The sequence below is a fragment of the Urocitellus parryii genome, chromosome 9 (genome assembly GCF_045843805.1).
Source record: "Urocitellus parryii isolate mUroPar1 chromosome 9, mUroPar1.hap1, whole genome shotgun sequence".
In the NCBI taxonomy this organism is placed as follows: Eukaryota; Metazoa; Chordata; class Mammalia; order Rodentia; family Sciuridae; genus Urocitellus; species Urocitellus parryii.
This window is the reverse complement of record NC_135539.1, coordinates 19190003-19212750: the sequence shown is the minus strand read 5'-3', so window position 1 is coordinate 19212750 and position 22748 is coordinate 19190003. Positions and strand designations below refer to the sequence as shown.

Sequence of the window (22748 nt, the reverse complement as noted above, 5' to 3'; positions counted from 1 at the left end):
CTGGACGGGCCTCACTGGACGGGCCTCCCCTGGACGGGCCGGGGCGGCTCACAGGTGCCCAGGCCCACCCCAGCCCCGGCTCCTCCCTCCCTCCCTCCTGCCCGTGGGGCCGGGACCTGCCAGGAGGCGCCCAGCGGTCCGGGTGACGCCATCCTCTTCCTAGTGTACGTGGACGAGTGCTCCTGGATGCGCCACATCCCTCCCATCCCAGTCCACAGGGACTTTGGCTTTGGCTGGGCGCTTGTCAGTGACATCCTGCTCTGCCTGCCCCTGTCCATCTTCGTCCAGATTGTGCAAGTCAGCTACAAGGTACTGGGGCTGGCCGTCGCAGGTCCCAGGGCTGGAGGCCACCAGCCACCCCGTCACTGGGAGAGTGCTTGGAGTTGCCCCCGGGAGTGGGTGGTGGGGTGACGGGTGGATGGGAGGAAGGATGGTAAAGGGGAGGACCTCAGAGACTCCTCCTTCTGCAGGGAGGGAGACAGATAACTGGTTCAGCAGTGACACAGGTCATAAAGAAAGGGAAAAAAGAAATGACCTTCAGCCTTGTCATCCAGAGAGATAACCACTAGTTTCTGGTAGATTGTCTTTCTCATCCTTGTTATTTTTATTTTTTTATTTGAGACAAGGTCTCACTCTGTTGCTGAGGCTGGCCTCAAACTTGGAATCCTCCTTCCTCAGCCTCCCCAAGTAACTGGGATCACTTGCCCAGCTCCTCATTTGTTTTATTATGGTCGGGAGCGGGCCGTATGTGTTTCAAACAACCCTTTAAAAAAAAAAACTGAGATTCTGTTTCTTCTTCTATTACCTGTTCTTTCCACTGGATAATTTATTGTATTTTCCACATCATTTTTATTTATTTATTTTTTTGGTGGTGCTGGGGATCGAACCCAGGGCCTTGTGCAGGCAAGGCACGCGCTCAACCAGCTGAGCCACATCCCCAGCCCACATCATTAAGTTTGTTAACTTGATGGATTCATAATATCTCTCCTTAAGCATGTACTGTGTTGGACCAATATTTTTTATTTAAATGGCATTTATTCTTCTAAATGACACGTTGATGAATATCTTTTAGAGCATAAACATGTGGGCGGCTCCAGATTTTTCCTTTGGGGGTGACAGAGGGGGATGACAGAGGAGGCAGCTGCCTTCCAGGGAGTGATGTCCCCACCACCTCCTGGGAGTCCCCTTGCTCCGCCCACCAGCAGCCCCAGGGCACTTACTTGCTGCCCCCAGGGGAAGGGAGGGGGCAGGTGTGAGCCCCGGGCAGAGGCAGGGAGGGGTGGAGTGTAGGTGGGCGTCTCCTCAGCCTTGTGGCCCCTGGTCTGCTGGCCAAGCTGACCCTGCAGATGGCCTCCGCAGGTGGACAACCTTGAGGACTTCCTCAATGACCCTCTGAAGAAGCACACGCTGATCCGCTTCCTCCCCAGGCCCATCCGGCAGCAGCTCCTGTACAAGAGGTGAGGTGAGGGTCCCAGTGGCCTTGTACCGGGCTCCCAAAGGGCGGGCTCTGAGTGGCCCACAGGCCCCCTGGACGGCAGGCCTCAGTGCGCAGGCGCTGTGCCTTTTCTTATGTGAGCAGGAAGCCGGGCAGCACCCACTGAGGCCTGCAGCGGGCAGTGTGGTTTTTCCTTTTGTTACGTTGACTTTCCAGATCAAACCCGAGTGGAGGGTCCAGCCTCCGTTGCCTGGTGGGGTTTGGGAAGGCTGGGGTGGCCCAGTGCCGGCCAGGCCAGAGGCTGGTCCTCCAGGGGCCCAGGTGGAAGCCAGACCCTGCTGCCCATGGGGAGCGGCTGGGAGCAGGTGCCTGTGTGTGTCCAGGCGCTACATCTTCTCCGTGATCGAGAACCTGCAGCGGCTGTGCTACATGGGGCTGCTGCAGTTCGGTCCCACGGAGAAGTTTCAGGACAAAGACCAGGTAACGTCTCCAAGCCCAAGCGACAGCGGTGCCCCTTGCGGGCTGCCCCGGTGCTGACCCGCAGTGTGCTTCTCCCCACGGGGTCTCCTGCAGGTCTTCGTGTTCCTGAAGAAGAACGCGGTCATCATCGACACCACCATCTGCGACCCCCATTACAACCTGGCCCACAGCACCCGGCCCTTCGAGAGGCGGCTCTACGTCCTGAACTCCATGCAGGACGTGGAGAACTACTGGTTCGACCTGCAGTGCGTCTGCCTCAACACCCCGCTAGGTACACCCGCCTCCCCGTCCTCCGCGTCAGCGAGGCTGCGAGCTAGAGGAGGCTGCAGGTTCTCACAGCCTCCAGGTTTCCAGGCTGCTCCCAGGGCAGCAGAGTCCTGGGGCTCCCTGAGAAAGCAGGATGGGGGGCCTTGGGCCAGGGGCTGCTGGGCCCCACCCAGCCGAGCACACACCTGGTCCTCATTCCTGTGCTCCCTGAATAAGTGCCTGTGGAGCACCTGCCATAGTCACGTGCTGCTCCTTGACCCACAGTGACGAGAGCACGGCCTGCCCTGCCCCTCACCACGCTTGTGGCTGGTGAAGGGGAGACACAGTTCACAGAGAGCCCCAGAGTGTGGTGGGTGCCAGCGCATTATAGTGGGGTGCTTGGGAATAGCCTTCCCAGGTCCACCCGCCATCCCTAGGGATTAGGCTGAACCAGCCAGGCCCAGGCCTGGGGAGGTTCCTGGCTGGGAAACAGCCCGTGCGAAGCCCTGAGGTCCATGTTGGATAAAAGAGCAGAGACTGGCATGTTGAGGGGGTCGTGGGTGGCAGCCAGACTAGGGGGACCCTGGGGACCTGGTGAAGAGCAGTGACAGCCACGGGGTGGCTGTGAGCAAGGAGTACTCGCGCTGACAGCTGTGTGAGACGGACGCAGGGTGGTCCATCAGGGGCTGTGCCTCCTGTCTGTGTGAGGAGGAGGGGACAGCTCTGCAGAGGCTGAGGAGGGGAGCTGGCAGGGGCCCGTCAGTGGGCGGTGCTGGGCCTGGCCCAGGATCTCCTCCCCTGGACTGTCCCTTCACTTGTATTGGCCTCACAGCAGCCCCCGCTGCTTCTAGACCTTCTCTCCAAGACGCCCGTCTGGACACATTCTGCGAATCCCTCAGGCATATCTGCAGGGCCTGTCCACGGTGGGCAGCCACACACGCGTGTCGAATGCGGGGATCTGTGGAAGGTGCTAGAACCTTCACCCTGTGCTGCCTTCTCTGAGCTGCTCCACCCCCTCTGACCTTTTCTTGCCACATCCGGTTTGCACCTGGGAGAGGAGTCTCTGCCTCACCCCAGGGCCGAGAGGCCAGCAGCACCCTGGATTTAGGCGAAGCGGGAGCCACAGTTGTTGGCACTCAGAGCCAGCAGAGCAGCCCGTGCGTGTCATCTTGACACTGTCCTGTGCGCTCGCAGCAAGGGCCTTGACCACCGCAGATGATAAAAACGCCCGACCCCCCCACCCCCACCCCCCTGTTTCATCCCTCGATAAAGATCTGTGAGCCACGTGTAACTCACGTCAGAGGCTTTCAGGCCTGACACTCAGTGGATTCGCGTCCCTTTAGTGTCTCTGAGCAGAGCTGCGGGACCTTGCGTGGTCAATGAGGCAGTCGCTGCCCCTTCATTCAGAAGACATTCCCGCAGGTTCTTCCCAGGGACGGGGACATTGGAGACGGTGACAGAGTCACCTTGTAAAGCAGGTGCTGCCCCGAATCACCCCGGGACAGGCCAGTTCCTAAGCCCACCCAGACACTGTCCACCCCACAGTGCTAGAACAGGGTGTCTCGGGGCCAGGTCCAGCTAACAGGTGTGTGGCGTTTCCACTGGCCACGCCAGGAAGCCAGGTTCTCCATGTGGACACCTGCCAGGAGTGTCCTTGACCTTGCTCCTGGGACCAGACCCTCCCTCACCTACTCAAGCCAGCGGTTTCCTCGTGACTTATATTGTCTCTAGGAAACATCATTTTCTTGATTATGGGATAATGACAACTTGTTGCCTGCCTCGGGGCATCTCTTGAGTGGTTAGAAGGGTCTGCCATCGCGGGCATCTGACCTGTGGCCACCGCAGCTCTGGCCTCCCCCTCTCTGGGTTCCCCCTCTGCCTCCATCCCTCCCTCCTCTCCCCAACCCAGTGCCTCTCCCTCCGCCTTCTGTCTCCCTTTATGTGGCCACTGGAGGCCTGGCCAGGTGGACCCTTCCCCTGGCAGGTCCCACAGGCCACCAGTCCTCACCTGCTCACAAGTGTCTACCAGAGCTCGCCAGGAGCCCTGCGGGGCTGAGCTCGCGTTGGCTTTCAGGTGTGGTGCGCTGCCCGTGCGTCCAAAAGAACAGCCCAGACGCGGGCGGCGACAAGGAGGGCAGCCTGCAGAAGGAGCAGGAGAACGCCATCGACAGGCACAACCTGGAGCGCAAGTGCGCCATGCTGGAGTACACCACGTGCGTCCCCCACCCCGCCCCACTGCCCACCACTGTCCCCACCCCAGGCCACGCAGCCCAGCCCCTCGCTCCCGCTCAGGCCTCAGCAGAAGGCAGGACCTGGGGGCCCGGGCTGCGTCTGACCCTAGCTGTGCTTTGCGTGGTCACCAGCTGTTTTAAGTCCCATCAGTTGTCAACAGTCCGAAATTGGGAATGTGACATAAAATTCTGGGTTTTCAACTTTGGAGAAAAGCGACCACCTGCCGACTCTGGCCTGTTGGGCTTCTCTGGGATTCGGGTCAGAAGTGAATCCACACAGGCTGCGGGCTGCTTCCGGTTGCAAGGAGGGCTCTTCCCCTGTTCCCTCCCCAGGGGCAGCCGGGAGGTGGTGGACGAGGGCCTGATCCCCGGAGACGGGCTGGGGGCCGCGGGGCTCGACTCCAGCTTCTATGCCCACCTGAAGCGCAACTGGATCTGGACCAGCTACATCATCAACAAGGCCAGAAAGGTGGGCACCGGGAGGAGCCAGGCTGCCTGCGCTGCCCCGTCCTGCCGTCTCCCCCCTGGGCAAAGCCAGAGTCACCAGGGACACAGCCAGCTGGTCCTGGAGGTCGCTGGGCCCCTGAACGCCTGTGGCCTGTGCTCCCAGTGGCCTCTGACTTGCCCTGCTGGACAGCTGCTCCCTTGTAAAGCAGGGGCAGCAGGCTAGGTGCCAGAGCATGGGGGGACCCTGCAGGATGGTGGCTGGAGGCTAGTGCCCAGTCCTCACCCAGCGCCCGCGTCTCTCAGGAAAACATCAATGCAGAGAACGGGCTCACCGTGAGGCTGCAGACCTTCCTGTCCAAGCGCCCGCTGCCCCTCGGTGCCTCAGGTGGGTGTGCCCAGAGTTCACCCCGGGAAGGGACGTGGCACCAGGGCCCCGGCAACCATGGTGCTTCCCGTTCGGCCCACCGTGCCTCCATAGTGCTCACCCTGAGGCTCCTCTCCCCTGATCGTCCCTAGGTGGTGGCCGGTTGGCTCTCTGGGGAGAAGCGCGGACAGGCACCGAGCTGTGTGCCGACCGGGAGGAGCAGTTTGAGGTGGACCGTGAGCCCACGCTGGGCAGAAGCCGCAGGGTCAGGGGCGGCCGAAGCCAGAAGCGGAAACGGCTGAAGAAGGAGCCTGGGAAGAGAACCAAGAGGAGGAGGAAAGGTCTGTGCGGCTGGTGGGCGGCTATCTGGGTCTCAGTCCTGTGCCCCTCAGGCACAGGTGTCCGTGTCCCCCGGCTGCCAGCGCTGACTGCCACAGTCATCCCCAGCCGTGTGGCAGGAAGAGGCCTGCTCCCAGGCATCTCTGAAGGCTGTGGGCTCTGTTTTCTGCAGGTCTCTGAGGGACTCCCACAGCTCAGTTCAATGTCATTTAAACTGCAGAAGCTTCTCAGCAAGGTCCTCAAACCAGCCAAGGACGCTCTTCTCTTTGTTTCTTTTGATGTCTGCATTGATGCCCGTCAGGCTAAGGTCAGAGTCAGGCCAGGGTCAGAGTCAGGCCAGGGTCAGAGTCAGGCTAAGGTCAGAGTCAGGCCAGGGTCAGAGTCAGGCCAAGGTCAGTCGTGACTTTGGACTTGAGGAAGCCAGGAGTCAGGGAGCCTGCGGGGTCTCTCAGGTCTGACCAGCCTGCAGGTGCCCCCTCCAGTCGGCCATGTGGGATCCCTCAGCCCAGCTTAGTGCAGAGCCGAAGGGAGCGGGTGCCAAGGAGGCCAGCCCTTGCTCTTTATGTCACCCACGTGGGCCACCTGCCTGCTGTAGGTCCTTCAGTGTGTCACCCACGTGGGCCACCTGCCTGCTGTAGCTCCTTCAGTATGTCACCCACGTGGGCCACCTGCCTGCTATACATCCTTCAGTATGTCACCCACGTGGGCCACCTGCCTGCTGTAGCTCCTTCAGTATGTCACCCACGTGGGCCACCTGCCTGCTGTAGCTCCTTCAGGGCGGACAGTGTTAAACAGGCACCTGCCTTGAGTGGGTCAAGTGTGGGCATCCTGGTGGGGGCACCCTGGCCTGTGCCCATGAAGCGGTCCCCTCAGTCTCACCTGCAGGAGATCTATGTGAGCTCACAAGGATTGGGGTTCATCACGAGGCACAATATGGGGTGCTGCCCTTGGAATCCAGATTCCTCCCCTGACTTTCCTTCTACCTCTTTTGGCACCGAAGCAAAGGTGTAGCAGCGTGTGGTGTCTGCCTGGCCAGGTGCTGCTCGTGGGTCCCCAAGGCCAGGTGCTGCCACGAGACCTTGGAGAGCCCCTTGACCAAGAGCTGAGATGCAGTCCCCACACCTGCTCCTGATGATGCCATGTCCCTTGGCACATCCAAATGGCGGTGATAACTGTGTCCCTCTCCTCAGGTTGCTGTCAATGTCCCTCCACACCCCTGCCTGCTTGGCACCCAGGGCATATTCTGGAAGGTGTCCACTGCTCATTTAGTGAGCAGCTACTTCCCACCAGGCTCTGCGCCAGGTGTTCATACTCATCCTCAGCACCAGCTGAGGGCACCCAGGGCTGCAGTCGCTGTCCTGCGTGTCCAGCAGAGGCCCCCTCAGTGCAGCCTGCGAGTGTCTGCATGGGGCCCCTCCAAAGAGGGAGGTCACAGTGGGAGCCACTGGAGAGTGGCCGATGACCAGGTGGAGGCTGCTGTCGGAGAGCTGAGCCTCTGGTCACTTGCTCTCAGGCACAGTGAGTGTCTGGGGACTGCTCCGCGGGTCCCACCCTGGAGGGACAGCTCTGGAGGTCCTCTCCTCCCCGTTTTTCAGGAGAGGCCCCAGCAGAGAAAAGCAAGCGGCTGCGCTACCACGACGAGGCCGACCAGAGCGCCCTGCGCAGGATGACCCGGCTGCGCGTGTCCTGGTCCATGCAGGAGGACGGGCTGCTCATGCTCTGCCGCATCGCCAGCAACGTGCTCAACGCCAAGGTAGCTGCCGCTGGCCCTGCCTGGTCCTGGCCCCCAGCGCCCGCGCCTCTCCCGGGAGCTCCCAGGACGCGCCCAGCCCAGGGCCCTGGTCTCTGGTGCCAGCGCACAAGGCTCGGCCGCACTGCCTGGAGCTCTGCTCGCTTAGTGACCCCAGACCCTCCCTGGGAAGGTCATGGCTGTCTCCCTGACCTGCACCTGCTTCCCACCTGGGCCCTACTGCATCGGGTGCCCTTGGTCACCAGAATGGCTGTCCTAAGACGGCACTTCTCACCTGCTTTCCTGGCCGCAGCCCAAGCATGGTGCCCCTGCACAATCGTCACAGTTGTGACCAGATTCTCGTGGACTGGGGGCAGTGGCTGTGGCTTGGCCCCGGCAGGCGCCTCGTGCTCACCCCCCACCCCACAGCCCCCGCTGCTCCTCCCTGCCAGTGGCACTGAGCCTGGCAGGCGGCTGCTCTGTGCCCTGACGCTCCTCAGGCCCACAGCCTGAGCCGGAGTCCGTCTCCCGTGTCCCCCAGCACCTGCTGGACCTGCTCTGGGGGTTCGTGCCGCCTGGTGCTGCCCTGCCCATGTCAGTTGGCAGCAGGGTGTGGACAGGCGTCCTCCAAGCTGCTCGGCAGGAGGCGGCGGGCGAGGGCTCTGTGGAGCCACAGGTGCTGGCTGCTGAGTCGCGGGCTGTGCTGCGCTTCACCCGCAGACTCACGGGGTCCCTTCTCCTGGCCTTCGTCCCTCTGTCCCTTCCAACCCATCCCTTCTCCAAGGAGGAGGCTGGGAGACATCTGCCGTCCCCATGGTGACTTGCACTGAGGTGTTGTCGGGGGTGGTCCCCACCCCAGCTCCATGAAGCCCAGAGCCCCGGGCCTCCCTAGGCCTCCTACTCTGAACGGCCCTCTGCTCTGCCCTCTAGAGCTCACACCGCCCCCGCCCCCTGCATGTGGCTTTCTGCAGTGTCCTGAGGGCTGGCAACCGTGCCCCTCCCGCCCCACCTGCTCAGGGCCTGGTGGGAGTCAGGCAGCTCGTGCCCCTGTGTCCACCAGCGCACTGGAAGCCCTCGGCAGAGCACGCGATGCCCTCACGACCCGCTGGGCATTGACCCTCCAGTTGGTGCCGTCCACTTCTGCACAGGCCCCGCTTCTTGCCCCTGACCCGTCAGGTGGCCTGGGGAAGCTGACCTTGCGTCCTGCCTCTGTGTCTCTGCAGGTGAAGGGCCCGTTTGTCCCCTGGCAGGTTGTGCGGGACATCTTACACTCAACCTTTGAAGAGTCTTTGGACAAGACGTCGCACTCTGTCGGCCGCCGAGCTCGCTACATCGTCAAGAACCCCCAGGCCTACCTCAACTACAAGTACGCCCTGTCCCCCGCTGGGCTCTGTCCCGCCCCCTCCTCGCCCCCTCCTCGCCCCGCCTGCTCAGGGCCTGGTGGGAGGTCAGGCAGTGCGTGCCACGTGGCCCCGGAGGCCCTCGGTGTTGGAGTCGGTGTTGGCACTGCCCCATCCCTCACTGTCGGCCGTGTGTGGCTCTGGGGACCAGCACCTGCTGGTTTATTGGAGGTAGAGCTCCCTTGCGCAGCAGGTGAGGAAAGCAGGCTTCCAGGCCACGGTCCACCAGCAGCCTGGGACCACCTGTGGCAAGACAGAGGGGCCGGGTCACCTCAGCAGCTGCCTCAGGGCCTGATCCTGGAAGGGGACACGGCACAGAGCGGGTGGGAGCTGTCGGGACCACAGTGAGGTCAGAGGCTTGGCTCCCTGACCCCGACCCTCGGTTGATGCCCTTGTCCTTCCCTGGTGGCAGCGAGGATGTGGGGCGGGGGTTTCAGCACTAGTGGGGGCTCTGTGCTTGCTCTCAGTCTCAGGGCCACAGTGCTGGGGACAAGGCATTCACTCCTCACTCCCCTGTGAGGTAGGACAGGGACCGAGAACCTGTGTGCCTCCCCTGCCCTGCCCTGGGGTGGGGGCGTCCTTTTCATCACCAAGCCATGAAGTAGAATGACACTCACCTGGGAGCTCGGGACGTTGCCGGGGAAAGGGCGGGTGGGGGCAGCGTGCTCAGGAGACTGGCTGGAGTAGTGGCCGACTTTGCTCCTGGCCCAGCCCTGTGGGGACCAGGCGGGAGCTCCTATTCTTGGTCTCCTGGTAGAGGACGGAGCGGTGACCACAGGCTTGAGCCAGGTTTGCTTCGCCCCAGTGACTTGTTTTCCAGAGCCAAGGGCACCCTGCGGGTACAGGGGCCAGTCATCCTGCAGCTGGCCAGGCAGAGTCGCGGGTGGAGACCGCCCGCTGGTGGGCAGGTGTGGGGGCACCGCCCAGACCTCACCTGGCCTTGCCTTCCCGCAGGGTCTGCCTGGCCGAGGTGTACCAGGATAAAGCGCTCGTCGGGGACTTCATGAGTCGGAAATGTGACTATGAGGACCCTAAGGTAGGCCTGTGGCAGCAGGGCCCGCCTCCCTGAGGCAGGTGCTGGGTGCTGGCTGCCCCGGGCTGCGGGCCTTCTCAGGGTCAGCTGTGGCGTTCTCCTGCTCCCTTGGGAGCCCTCCTGTCAGTCCTTGGGCTTGGGACCTTGTTTGATTCGGCTCCGAGCATCGCTTCTGAAGGTGACTGGAGTCTCCCTGCGCTCTGAATGCTGCTGTGCCGGGGCCTCTTGTAGGGAGCGTGGGGCGGCTCCTCAGAGGTCCCCCAGCCTGGCTCCCAGAGCCTCCGCGGGAACGTGCCGCCGTGCAGGGCTGCGGCTGGCGAGGGGGAGGTGTCTTCTCACCCAGGCTCAGTCTGCGCCTCTGTCCTTGAGCTAGTCACGGGCTCTGCTGCATGGACGCCAGGCCTGGTGCCCAGGAGCCTTGGGGGAGCCGCAGCCTTCCCCTTCGGGAGCTGCACACAGTGGGACCAGCAGAGAAGCCAGTGGCCATGACAGCACAGCAGCCCGCTCCCAAGGGCGGCAGCCACTGGGGCGCAAGGCCAAGCGGCCCGGGCATCCTGGTCGATACTGGCAGCTGGCATTCTGTCTCGCGGACCTGGTCAGGTCCACACGCCAGGGGAAGGTGTGGGCAGAGAGAGGCCACCCGCAGCCTCTGCGCTGCAGCTCTTCAAAGGTGCCGAGCTCTGGACTGAGCCTGGGAAGTGGTGGGCCAGGAGGGCGGAAGCCACGAGGGAGGAGCGGCTGTGTCCTTCCTGCCCAGCCCCAGGCCATTAGAATGGCCTGTCTGGACGGCCTAGGGGTGGGCCGGAGGAGGAGCCACCTCCCATCAGGCCCAGCAGCCTGGCTTCCTCACCTCCAGCCCAGAGGGGCCGTGTGGCAGGAGCCCAGGGGCTGGTGTGGGAGGAGGAGCAGGGGCAGCACCGGCCTGCCATGGCCTGCCAGGGGTCTCGGGGACTGTGTCCGAGCCTCCCCTGGGGCTGGGGACCTCCCACACCAGCTGGCACCAGGGCCTTGGCTTCCTAGTGCAAAGAGAGGAGTGTCTTGCTCATCTGCCCTGGCCTCCTCAGGTGACGGGTGACCGTGGACATGGGGCAGGCTGCAGGCCCATGTTTCTTGGGCATGGTGGCAGGAGTTGTCCACAGATGTCCTTTCACAGAGGGGGTGACGTCCTCCCCACCCCACAGGTGTGTGCCAAGGAGTTCAGGGAGTTTGTGGAGAAGCTCCAGGAGAAGTTCAGCTCGGCCCTCAGGAACCCCGACCTGGAGATCCCGGACACGCTGCGGGAGCTGTTCGCCAGGTGCGCCCTCGGGCTGGGTCTGCCTTGTCCTTGCCGGCAAAAGCCAGCGGTCAGTAGGACTGTGACGCCCGGCGCCAGCCCGGTGCGTTTGGCCTTCCCCGACCTCCACCTGAGCTCCTCTCGCGGGTAGCGTGAACCCAGGGCAGAGCGCCTGCGTTCCTCTCCCCCAGGCCTTCCTGCTCAGGAGATGCACTTTTTGCTGAATTTTCTTGTTTTATATAGGAAACTCCAAAATATAAGTGAGGGAAAGGGGGCGGTGGCCTCGGGGCTGCAGCCAGGTGCTGCAGGGTCTATGTGCACCCAGCCCTGGTGCCTGGCGGGAGCGGGAGTTCATCCATGAGATCCGGGCTCAGTGCTGCGGGCAGAAGGGCCAGAATCGGCCTCAGGTGCCTGAGACCCAGGCCCTGTGCTTCCAGCTCAGGCTCTTGGATCTGGAAGGACACTCCTGGGTCTCAGCAGCCCTGCAGGGTCTGTGAACCTGAGGGTCTGTGAACTGCACCTGCTTCCACAGCAGAGTGCAGGTGCGACTCCCTCCCCCAGCACCCACCAGAAAGCCCCCACCCTGCCTTCCGGAGCTTCTTGCTGTGCAGAGGTGACGCCCTCTGGGAGGTTTCTGGCCGGGAGCCGCACAGTGACTCCTTGGCCCTCAGCATCTCAGTTGGAGACCTCGTTCCTTCCTCCACGGGGCAGTGATAGGTGGAGTGTGCGCCGTGTGCCAGGTCAGGCAGTGATTTGTAGTCATCATGCACTGACTCGCATGAGCCGTTTTCTGGATTCTGTTTTGTTTTTTCAGTAACTTGTTCCCTAGAATTCCCGACGGCATGGTTGATGCTCAGTCTTAAAGGTTTTTTAGTGGCCTGTTGACCTCTGTGTGACTTATGTCCCCAAGTGTTTTCAGTGAAGTTCTGGGCAGCTCCTGGTCCTAAACGAAGACAGTTAAAGATGGCAGAGCTCACGGGCCCCTGGAGGACAGAGTGGGTTGCAGTTGGAACAGCTGAACGCTCCTTTGACCCTGAGCATTTGACCCTGAGGCAGGATTGAAAGGGGGTCCATATTTTTCCTGTTTGACTAAATGGGGGTCACGTTTTTCTGAAGAGGTGCTTTTTCTTGGCGGTAGATTTGAGATTTTACCTGACCTTTCTAGAAACCAAAGGAATGTCTTGCAAATGGCTGTTTTTAAAGTCAGCTCTGTAACTCATTTGCTTGGTGTCAACAGTCCAGTGACACCACGTCAGCTTCAAGGGGCGGGGGCAGGCACCCTGCATTGTGCCGTCCACTCAGCGGCTCTCCCACATTTTTGGTGTCATTTTTGATCAATGCATGAGAGTCGCGGGCATTCGCAGTGCTCCGTGTGATGCTTTGCCACGTGGCCACACTGCAGGAAGACCACACCAAGCCCAGTAACATCCCATCGCTGTGTGCGTGCGTGTGCACGTTGGGGGGGACCCTGAACGCCTCTCCTGAAGGCAGAGAGATGGGCAGTGCGTTTTGGTAACTGAGGTCCCCTGCATGCTCTAGGTGACGACTTCACTTCAGCGATGGCCTGTGTGCCCTCGTGGACTCCGTCCCTCCCCTTTCCAGTCCTGGGACAGTCACCCCCCTGCTCCAGCCCCCAGAGGGGCCTCTTTTAGATCACTCTGGGTGTCCCCTCTGTCCCCCTCTTGTGCTTGTTTTCCAGTCACCGTGAGCTCCCAGCTCACCCCGTGTTAGCCATGCCCAGCGCACCCCTGCCATTCAGTGACCATCAGTGAGCGGACAGTTATGTCTCGTCCTCTCAGCCCCGTTTCTAAACGGGCCTGGTGGACGGGCAGGGCATGGTGTGTCCTCGTGTCACTGTGTGTGCGGGGTTCACTCACAGTCCGACATCCCAGGCAGTGAGTGGCCCCGCGAGCAGCGGTTGCCAGGCCCACTGTCCTGTGCTTCTGTCCTGTGCAGGTACCGAGTCTTGGCCATCGGTGATGAGAAGGACCAGATCAGGAAGGAAGACGAGCTTAACAGGTGAGCGTCGCGGCACAGAGCGACCTTGGTCAGTGACCTGCAGCCCAGCGCAGGGCGCCCCCTGTTCTGGTGGCCTGTGTTGGAACACAGCCAGGCCTCCTGTGCCAGCCGTGCTGCGCTCCTGCTGTGTTGAGGCGTCTGCGGAATTTCTCTAGCCAGCGAGGACGAAGATCCTTGCTGTCCCTGATCTCAGGCTCGCCGGCCTAGCCCTAGGCTGGACTCGCTTTCCAAGCAGAATCCTGTAGAAAGCCAGCCGGGCCCTGCGCCTGGCTCCGCCCTCAGCGAGGAGCTGCTCTCCAGGGGAGAAAGGCTCACTGAGCATCAGAGGGAAGGAAGCCCTGAGCGCTGCGCCCTTGATGTCTTCTGAACCATCCCAGGCTATGTCTCCCCAACCCACGAGAAGAGTTTTCCTTTGAAACCAGACAGTCACTAAGGCCCACAGAGTGCCGCTGGCCATGCTCCCTGGTGCACACCGTGGGCACTTGTCACGTTCCAAAGACTGGACACCAGCCGAGCAGCGGCACGCCCTCACACCCTGTGACCTCTCTTTCAGCGTGGATGATATCCACTTCCTGGTGCTGCAGAACCTGATCCAGAGCACGCTGTCCCTCTCCAACAGCCAGATGAAGTCCTGCCAATCCTTCCAGGTGGGCCCACTTTCCCGGCACAGGGCCAGCCGGCTCGGGCCGTTCCCCCGCTCTCCTCGGCTGCAGGGCCTCGGGGTATGATCCCCCCTTGACGTCCAAGCCCTGCAGCCAAGGCCCTGGTCACACACACACACACACACGGGTCACAGGGCTCCCTCCTCCCAGCACCTTTCAGACGTGTGGAATGGGGCGTGACTGCAGCCCCGGCCGCTGCAGATCTCGGAGCTGAGCTGCGCTGCTTGGAGGGGGCTTTTTGCCTCTCACCAGGTCTCCCCGTTCCCTTGTCCCGTCTTTAAAGCAACCTCCAAAAGCCCTAAATATTTTAGATATGAGGTTTAGGTTGTAAACCTCACATTTAAAACAAAATTAGGCGGGAGAAGAAGTGAGGTGTGACGACAAACTGGGAGAGTCACTGAGCCCGTGGCGCCTTTCCCCTCGTGCGCGTGTGGAGACAGGTTGGTTGTTGGGTCCTTGGAGGGCAGAGCTCCCCTTGGTGGCAGTGGTCTCCCGAGGACTCTGCTTCCTGTGGCTGGGGAGCAGGAGAGAGGGGCCAGGTCTGTTCAACCCACATGAGCCTGGGAAGCAGGTGGGCTCAAGGCTCTTAGACCAACGCGTAGACCTGAGGTTCAGAGACGTCAGAACACATGCCCACGGTCACACAGCTCATCACACCAGGATGCCACCAGAGACTGCCAGGGGCTATTCCCTGCACCAGTGCTGCCTGGTGATCTTCCCTCTTCAAGTGGATTCCCAGTGGGGCTCTTTGCTTTTGTGTCTGTAGACCTAAACCTCTACTGCTCCCGCCCACCCCATCAACACCCAGCCAGGCTGGAGTGGGAGGGCCATTTCCTAAAAGTCCCACTGAAGAGGTCAGAACAGTGGCCTCCCAAGCTTAGGGTACCTCAAAGTCACCCAGAGAATTCCTGGAACCTGGGTCCCCGAGCCCCACTCCGCAGATTGCTTAAGGAGCGGGGGCAGGGCAAACAGAGGAGCAGGCCGGGAGTGGCTGAGGCCTGAGCGCTAAGAAGCCAATCGTGCTCAGGTTTGGGTCCAGCAAGTGCAAAGGCCCTGAGGTGGGAATGCTTTGACATTTCCAAGAAAATTCAGGAGGATGGGGGGGGGTGGGGACCTAGGGGTGGGGCTGTAGGAGGAGAGGCCACAGCAGTGGGCACAGTCCCACTCAGGGTTCTGGTAGGGACTGGGTGTTGTTCCTTTGTGGAAGGAGGCCACTCGGATTTTCCAAGCAGGGAAGGAACATGTGATCTGATTTCAGCACGAGAGGATCGTGTTGGTTGCTGTGGAGGAAGGTCCGGGCCCTGGGGACTCGGGTGGCACAGAGCAGGGTAACCAGTTAGCTAGAGGCTAACCTTCTCCAAGCCCCAGCTGGGGCTGGGGGCGCGACCCCTGTGCCTGGTCCCAGGTCCCATGCAGCCCCAATGCGTCCTCGCACTGTGTTTCCAAGGCCTTGGGTAGTGGTGGCCGATTCCAGGTGGTGACCACAGGGGGCACTTGGGAACAGGGCAGAGGCTAAGGGACGGTGACGTCAGAACTGCTGCCACCTTGACTCCCAGGAACAGGCTTGGGGGGGGGGGGGCAGCCCCCTCCTCTCCAGGCGCCTTCCTCCACTCAGGGGTGAGGGGCAGACGAGGGTCTGCGAGGCTGGACTGGGCGCCTACAGAGTCCCGGCGCCGCGGCCACACAGCGGCGCTGGCTGGGCTGGGCCCTGCTGACGGCGCTGTCTTGCAGACCTTCCGCCTGTACCGCGAGTACAAGGAGCAGGTGCTGGTGCGGGCCTTCATGGAGTGCCAGAAGCGGAGCCTGGTCAACCGGCGGCGCGTCAACCACACGCTCGGCCCCAAGAAGAACCGGGCGCTGCCCTTCGTGCCCATGTCCTACCAGCTGTCCCAGTCCTACTACAGGTGCGGCCCTCCGGACAGCGCCACGGGGGCCTCCACACCTGGCACCTGCCCTCTCCCCGGGTGGACAGGCCAGTGCTCCCAGGGCTTGTCAGGGTCCTGGCCTCTTAGCTGTTCCTTTGTCTCCTGTCTTATCAGGTGGGGACAGGTCAGTGTCCCAGCTGGGCACGGACCTCAGTCCTCATCCTCGAGGCTCAGAACCCCAGGCCCTCCTGCTCTGCTGCCCTGGCCCCAGCAGCGAGCACCCTGCAGACAGGGCCATCCAGGACCCCACTGCAGCGCCGCCCAGGGGCACACTCTTGGTGGCTTCACGCTGTGGCAAGCACCACTGGCCACCCCGCACACCAGGCATCATGCCCACCAGCCTCCTGGCACATGCCTGGACGTCCCTTCAGACAGGCCACAGCTGGCTTCCTGCCCACGCTGCCCTCTGCCTGCCCCTCCTCCTCCCGCAGCCTGTGTGCAGACGACGGGTCAAGGCCATGGTCTCTTGGTCCTCCTGCCCCTTCCTCTGCTGTGGCTCCAGCCTCTTCCTGAGCCCTCACCCTGGTGGCCCTCGGCTCCTCTTCTTGGGATGGGGAGCAGGTGTGGGTGCAGAGTCCAGCAGGGCTGCTGGCCTTGAGCCCTGTGTCCAGGCCGGGTCATCTGTGAACCGAGGTGGGGGCAGCTGGCAGGAGGACCTCGGGTCTCCTCTGGCTGTTTCTACAGGGTCACAGAGAGGTACGCTCCTGACGGGGATGAGGGCTGACCTCTGTGTGGCCCTGCAGGTGTGTCCTCTCCTGTGGGAGGTCAGCGCCCAGGGCTCTGGCCCTTCCTGGCCTGCGGGCCTCAGTCGCTCTCTGGTCTCGCAGGCTCTTCACCTGGCGCTTCCCCAGCTCCGTCTGCTCCGAGTCCTTCCAGTTCTATGAGAGGTTGCGGGCAGCCGGCAAGCGGGACCAGCCCGACCACTTCTCCTTCAAAGACCAGGACAGCAGCGACCCCCCGAGTGACATGGTGGCATTTTCTTTGGACGGCCCTGGGGGACACTGTGTGACCGCCCTGATCCTCTTTTCTCTGGGCCTGGTGTCAGTGGACGTCAGGATCCCAGAGCAGATCGTGGTGGTGGACAGCTCGGTGGTGGAGAGCGAGGTCATGAAGAGGTAAGGGCGCAGCAGCCCCCGGCCACGCCCCCGGCCACAGTGGGGACGAGCCTGTTCTTGGGACTCGGCTTTGTGGTCTTCTGTCACCTGTCCTTTTACGCGGACAGACTTGTGGCCTGCGCTTCGCTGCCGTGTGTTTGGCCTGCACCGGACCCTGGCCAGAGTGAGCAGGGAGCCGCAGGGGCTTCTGGGAGCTCCTGGGGACAGGCTCGTGTCCTTGGAGGGTCTGGAACAGACGTCCAGGGAGGGGTCTCTGCTGTGCCTTCCAGGGGCTCTGGTGCCTCCAGAGGGACACAGGAAGCATGGCAGGGGGGATGTGAGCTGGGACTACAGGGAAGGTGGGGTGGCGGGTCAGGAGTGGCCCAGGCCCAGCGCGCTGCCACAGAGGCCCAGGCAGGGCAGGGGCGCAGAGGAAGTTGGGGTCCAGCCCTCAGGTTTCCTTCTCCCCAGCCTGGGGAAGGACGGGGGCTTGGATGACGACGAGGACGAGGAGGAAGACTTGGACGAGGGCTCGGGGGCCAAGCGCCAGGGCGTGGAGGTGAAGGCCCACCAGGCCTCCCACACCAAGTACCTGCTCATGCGGGGCTACTGCGCGCCCGGCCTCATCAGCACCCGCAACCTCAACCCCAACGACAGCGTCGTGGTCAACTCCTGCCAGGTCAGGTTCAGGCTCCGCTGCACCCCTGCGGGCACCCAGCTGGCGCCCAGTGGTGAGTATCCTGCCATAGCAGGGAGCACAGGTCTGTGGAAATGTGCAGCCGGTGGGGCCAGGAAGGCCCCTCCTCACAGCCGCCTCAAGGGCAGGTCTGGGTGCCAGTGCTCTGCGCCCTGGGGAGCTCACGCGGCTCCTGAGGGCCAAGGGGCCACCGCCTGGGCCTGCACCCTGTGCCGCTGCCCAGCACTGTCCTCTGACCCCTTGCAGTGGGAGCTCGGCCTCCCCCCCTGCACTTCTGACCTTGACACTTTGGTTTTTGTTCTGTTATCGCTGAAACTTGAGGCTAGCTGGGCCCCTCCATGCCCTCAGGTTCAGGTGTCCTCTTCTGCGCTATGTAGAACACGAGGAGGGCCTCCTCCCCCACTTGCCTCCCCTCTGACCCTCCCCTCCCTCCCCTCTGACCCTCTTTACGTGGTTGAGGGTGGTGGCTTCGAGGTCGGCCACTACACTACCCACAGTTGAACCCGTGCTGGGTCTGGGGTCTGGACTGGCTGAACATAGTGTGTCCTGTAGGCCGTGGTCTTGGCAGACGCCTCCTGTAGGAAGCCAGGGAAACTCGTCTGTCCATGTCTGGCTGATGGGAGCCCAGGGGAATGTCCTGGAAGGGCTGCCGGAGGGGCGCAGGGCACAGGGCACAGCAAGGGTCGGCCCAGGGCAGCCAGAGTCGCGGCGCCCTCAAAGCCCTGGGTGCATGCTGTTAAGTCTCAAGCAAGAGAGGCCCAGTGGCCAGGGTGGCCAGTCCAGGAGCTGTCTTGGGAAGCCCAGGGTCACGTATCAGGAGTCCGACAGCCAGGGCTCCATGTCCCCCTCAAGGTGGCCCCACGGCCCTTGGGGAGCAGGTGGACGCAGGGCAGGGCCCAGCTGGGCCACCTGCGCAGTCTGGAGCAGGGCTCCCCGCGGGCTGACCCCGGTCCTCCTCTCAGGCTTCACAGCTGCTTCCCTGGAGGAGCTGACGGTGGGGACCTCCTGCCTCCCCGACACCTTCACCAGGCTCATCGAGCCCCTGGGGCGCGCCTGCGGCTGGGAGGCCTTCGCCCGCCAGGCGCAGCTGTCGGGGTACAGCCCTGAAGACCTGGCCGCCGCCCTGGAGCTCCAGCAGGCTGTGGCTGCCACCGGCTGCTTTGGGGTGGACAAGGAGAGGCTGAGCAGACAGTACTCGGCCCTGGAGAGGACGGCAGGGCTGCGCACCAGGACCTTGGCGGACTACATCCAGGTGAGCCGGGCGGGCCCAGGTGCGCCCTGCAGGTGTCTTTGCTGCTTGTTTTTAGTTGAAATTAGTCATCAACGTTTAAAAATCAGGACACGTCGCGAGAGCCCCTGAGCCTGGCAGCCCTGGCCCTCCCTGGAGCTGTGTCCCCAACCCAGCCCTAGTGGCCCCAGCACTACCCCCCTGCTACGCTCTCCCCTACCTGCCTGGACCCAGTGACCCTTGAACCCAAAGGATGTCACAACCGAGGGGTCCCTTGGACTAGCATGTCCCCTGTGCTCAGTCAGCTGCAGGGTATGGGCCGAGGCCGGCGGAGCTGTGAGGACCCCACTGTGGTGTTGGTGTGGGGTGAGGCCTTGTGGCCTCCAGGGGTGGCGAGGCCCAGAGGATGGTCGGGGCTACCCCAGCCTCCCTGGGGCAGAGTGGAAGCAGGGGCTGTGCCCAGGGCTCCGTAGACCCGGAGGGGACTCAGCTCCCAAGGCCCTGGTGGCAGAGCCCAAGTGCCAGGTCCCACAACCGTCAAAGGGCAAGGTGAGGCGGCTCCCTGCCCCCAGTGCCCCGCACTCCCCCAATGGTGAGTAGCCGCTGCCCGTCGCAGGCGCATGTGGTCTGACTCGGGCCCTGAGTCCAGGCTTGGGCTGTCACGAAGCCCAGCAGCCTGAGCTTGTGGGGTCTTCATATAACAAGAAGAGCATTGGTGGCCCCACGCACCCCCTGATGGAGCCGGCATGCGGGAGCGGGCTGTGTCGGCCTGAGAGGGCTCTTGTCCCTTCACGGGAGGGACAGCTGCTTCTGTGGGAGAGCTTATGGGACTGCGTGGCGCTGATTCCCTGGGAGAGCCCGCCAGCCTGGAGGTCCAGGAAGCCCCCTCAGCCCTGGGGTGTGGCTGGGCTCCCAGGCCATCACGCCTGGGCTTTAATGAGGAGCCACTGCCCCGGGGCCCTTCCAAGGAACCGGCCGCCCGCCCCCGCAGCTGGCCCTCCAGCCGGGGCAGCACTCCCGCCCGCCAGGCCCATCCTGCGCCCGCACAGACGCCCGGCTCCCTCCCCAGGACCTCCTGGAGCAGCGCCAGGTGCTGGAGGTGGGCGGCAACACCGTCCGCCTGGTGGCCAGGGCCTTGGCCGGGCCCTGGCTCCTGCACTCCGTGCGGCTGAGACACTCGGAGGAAGAGGCCCAGGCCCGCGAGGACAATCAGGCCCAAGCCCCAGAGGGACCCGCCAGCGAGGACAGTGCCCAGGAGGAGCTGGCCGCCCCCTCCTGCAGCCCCCAGGGCACCAAGAGGCGAGCCCGCTGGGCCAGTCAGGGCAGCGACACAGACACCGAGGGTCCCCTGATGTCTCCTGCAAAGAGGCCCAGGCTCCAGGATGTGTGCCTGGCCGCCAGCCCCAGGCCCAGGGCAGAGGAGGGGGCAGAAGGCCAGGCCCTGGCTTTGCCCCCAGCTCCTGAAGACACGGCTGCCGGGGGGCCTGGGCAGGAGGACCAGGAAAGTGTTGGTGGCCCCAGCGTCCCAGGCCAAGAGCAGCCGAGCTGTCAGGCCCAGCTCCCAGGGGGCTCTGAAGACCCCAGAGGTACGGCTTGGCCCCACCCCATCCTGGGTGGGTCCTCCAGCCTGATTGGCCCCGCCCCGGCCTCGCCCTTTCACAGTCCAACCTGGGGTGGGTCCTGCTCCAGGATGGCTGCTCCCTAGAGCCCTGAGCTGCGTCTGGCTGGGCCTGGCTGGCTCCTGAGGGGGTGGAGGTGTCTGCTGCCCCCGCCCCTGGGGCCTCGGGTTTGTGCTGGGTCTGCCGGCCTCGCCCCCTCCCTCCTGGTGTGCACACCCCCAGAGTGCCGTGGCTGCTGGGGCACGGCACCTGGGGGGGCAGCCATGGGCTCCTGCTCTTTAACCCTCCCCCCCACCCCGTCTCCCCCCAGGGCTCTCGGAGAGCTCCACGGCCAGCAGCCTCTCCCAGGCGCCTCGGGAAAGGTGCGTGAGTGGTTCTGTCCCGGGCCCTGGGTGGGGGAGGCCAGCAGGGCAGAGTTTATCCTTGGGGACAAACCAGGCAGGTGGCATGCTGTCAGTGGTGAGCATGGCTTGCGGTGCTAGACTTCGGCTCTGGTGACCTGGACAGGCAGGAGGGTGAGGGCAGAAGTGCCAGGCGTCGTGGTGCTGTGTGCACCTCCTTCCAGAATGCCCACGGCGCTCTTTGAGAAGCACAAGCCAGGCACTCCCACGTGAGCAACCCTGGGGCCTCCTCACAGCCACAGGCCTTGTCACTACTTTACAGATCAGAAATGAGCCCAGAAAGGTGCTGCCCTTGTCCAAGGTCACACAGCCCTTGGCTGACCACATGAACCAGGGCCCATCCCCCAGCCCAGGGCAACCCCGCCTCCGGGATTTGCACCTTCTGTCCCAGGACACTGTGCCCTGAACCAGGAGGCAGCCTTGCCCAGGAAGGCTGCACCTCAAGCCCGAGAGCAGCCCCGAGCCCACACCCAGGTTCCCAGAGGCCTCCTGAAAGGCACCTTGCCCAGCACAGCAGGGCCGTGTTCCCGTGTCCCAGCTCCCAGGGCTCAGACGCCACCTTCCCCGGCCCCACCAAGGCTCCAGAGCCAGGGGCCAGCTGGAAGGGCCTGGCCACTCTTGGCCTGTTGCCTTCAGGGCCCAGGTGGGGGCAGAGGCCTCTGCTCCAAGGCAGGCTGCAGAGTCCTGGGCAGCCCCTGGGCGAGGACAGCCTGAGGGGAGGTGGCCCCAGCCCCACTGCCTGGTGGAGCTGGGAGACCCGAGTCCTGACCCAGGTCCCTCCTGCCAGCGTGGAGTGACACAGGCCAGGGCTCATTGTGGCCTTAGTGATGGCTGCAGCCAGCAGGTCCCCCCTTGACCAGAGATCTGGGCCTCTTCTAGGCAAGAGGGAGGGGAAGGCCAGAGAGCAAAAGGTGGACAGTCCCAACCTCGTGACCTGGGCAGGCGCCATCTCCCTGCAATCAGTGACCTGTGACTGGGCTGACTCTCGCTTCCCCCCTCAGGAACTGCGAGAACATCTGCTTCGTGGGCCGACCGTGGCGCGGCGTGGACGGCCGCCTGAACACCGCCGTGTGCAAGGGCATGATGGAGGCCGTGCTGTACCATGTCATGAGCCGCCCGGGCGCGCCCGAGAGCTGCCTGCTGCAGCACTACCAGGGCGTGCTGCAGCCCGTGGCCGTGCTCGAGCTGCTGCAGGTGCGGGCCGGCTCCTCCTCAGTCTCCAGGCCCCACCCTGCCCCAGGCCCCCTTGGCCCTCCTGCGCCCCCCACAGCTCCCCTGGGGCCACCGCGGACCCTCCCTAGGAGCCCTCAGCCCCTGCCTCCAGAGGGCAGCGCGCCCGGACTGGCCAGATGGCTGCCCTGCTTGTGCCCCTCGCCCAGAGGGAGCTCCAAGTTCCGTGTGAAACTAGTGGACCGTCCAGCTCCGACAGGCCAGGGGGAGGGGCTGTCCATGGCGTGCTGTGGGTGCCACTGTCCAGGAGGCGTGTCTGCTGGTGGCCCCACCCCCTGCCCGGCCTCAGCCTCCCGCTGCCACTGCCCCTGCGGAGGGAGGACCTGCCCCACACAGGCTGAAGGGCCAGACTCTTGGGTGGGGCCAGGCCTCGACCTCCTTCTGCTCGTCCCCAGGGCCTGGAGTCCCTTGGCTGCATCCGCAAGCGCCTGCTGAGGAAGCCCAGGGCCGCTGCGCTCTTCTCCAGGCCCGTGGTGGAGGAGGTGGAGGCGCCCGACGAGCACACCACGGCCTTCTACGAGCCCACGCTGGACTGCACCATCCGCCTGGGCCGCGTGTTCCCCCGGGAGGCCAACTGGAACCGCTGGGCCTCCCTCTAGGGCTCCGCCGCCGCTCACCACCGCCCTCGCCGCCTCGGCCGCAGACCTCGCGGCTCCAGCCAGGCCGGTCCCCTCCCCAGGACTGGACTCACCAGTTTGGGGCTGGAGTGGACCCCGCAGGCCCGGCGGGCACCTTGCCCCCAGCCCCCAGCCTGCCGTGGCCGGTGACTGCAGGATAGAGAGGAGGCCCCCGTAGGATTTGGCTTTGAATTTTTTCTTTCACCCTCTTTTCTCATTTAGAAACAAGTCCCCCGGCATGAATTTATTTATTTTTTAATTAAAGTGAAGTCAAACGTG

The 22748-nt window shown here is 63.5% G+C and overlaps 1 protein-coding gene and 1 non-coding gene across 3 annotated transcripts in view; one reads left to right on the top strand and one right to left on the bottom strand.

The window, feature by feature from the left end:
• Positions 1-22748, top strand: part of Gtf3c1 (general transcription factor IIIC subunit 1) — a 64754-nt gene extending 42006 nt beyond the window's left edge. For both annotated transcript variants that reach the window (XM_026392066.2, XM_026392065.2), the window contains exons 16-37: positions 164-309; positions 1360-1457; positions 1819-1915; positions 2009-2186; positions 4236-4374; positions 4726-4861; positions 5143-5224; positions 5356-5544; positions 7138-7295; positions 8495-8637; positions 9626-9707; positions 10886-10998; positions 12934-12996; positions 13550-13643; positions 15390-15562; positions 16411-16698; positions 17149-17408; positions 18337-18626; positions 19672-20188; positions 20532-20583; positions 21624-21816; positions 22248-22748. In XM_026392066.2, coding sequence (XP_026247851.2) covers positions 164-309; positions 1360-1457; positions 1819-1915; positions 2009-2186; positions 4236-4374; positions 4726-4861; positions 5143-5224; positions 5356-5544; positions 7138-7295; positions 8495-8637; positions 9626-9707; positions 10886-10998; positions 12934-12996; positions 13550-13643; positions 15390-15562; positions 16411-16698; positions 17149-17408; positions 18337-18626; positions 19672-20188; positions 20532-20583; positions 21624-21816; positions 22248-22451 — 3695 coding nt within the window. In that variant the 3' untranslated portion in view covers positions 22452-22748. The remainder of the gene's footprint in view (positions 1-163; positions 310-1359; positions 1458-1818; positions 1916-2008; positions 2187-4235; positions 4375-4725; positions 4862-5142; positions 5225-5355; positions 5545-7137; positions 7296-8494; positions 8638-9625; positions 9708-10885; positions 10999-12933; positions 12997-13549; positions 13644-15389; positions 15563-16410; positions 16699-17148; positions 17409-18336; positions 18627-19671; positions 20189-20531; positions 20584-21623; positions 21817-22247) is intronic.
• Positions 867-939, bottom strand: Trnaa-ugc (transfer RNA alanine (anticodon UGC)). The gene has a single exon. It is a non-coding gene; the product is annotated as a tRNA-Ala (tRNA).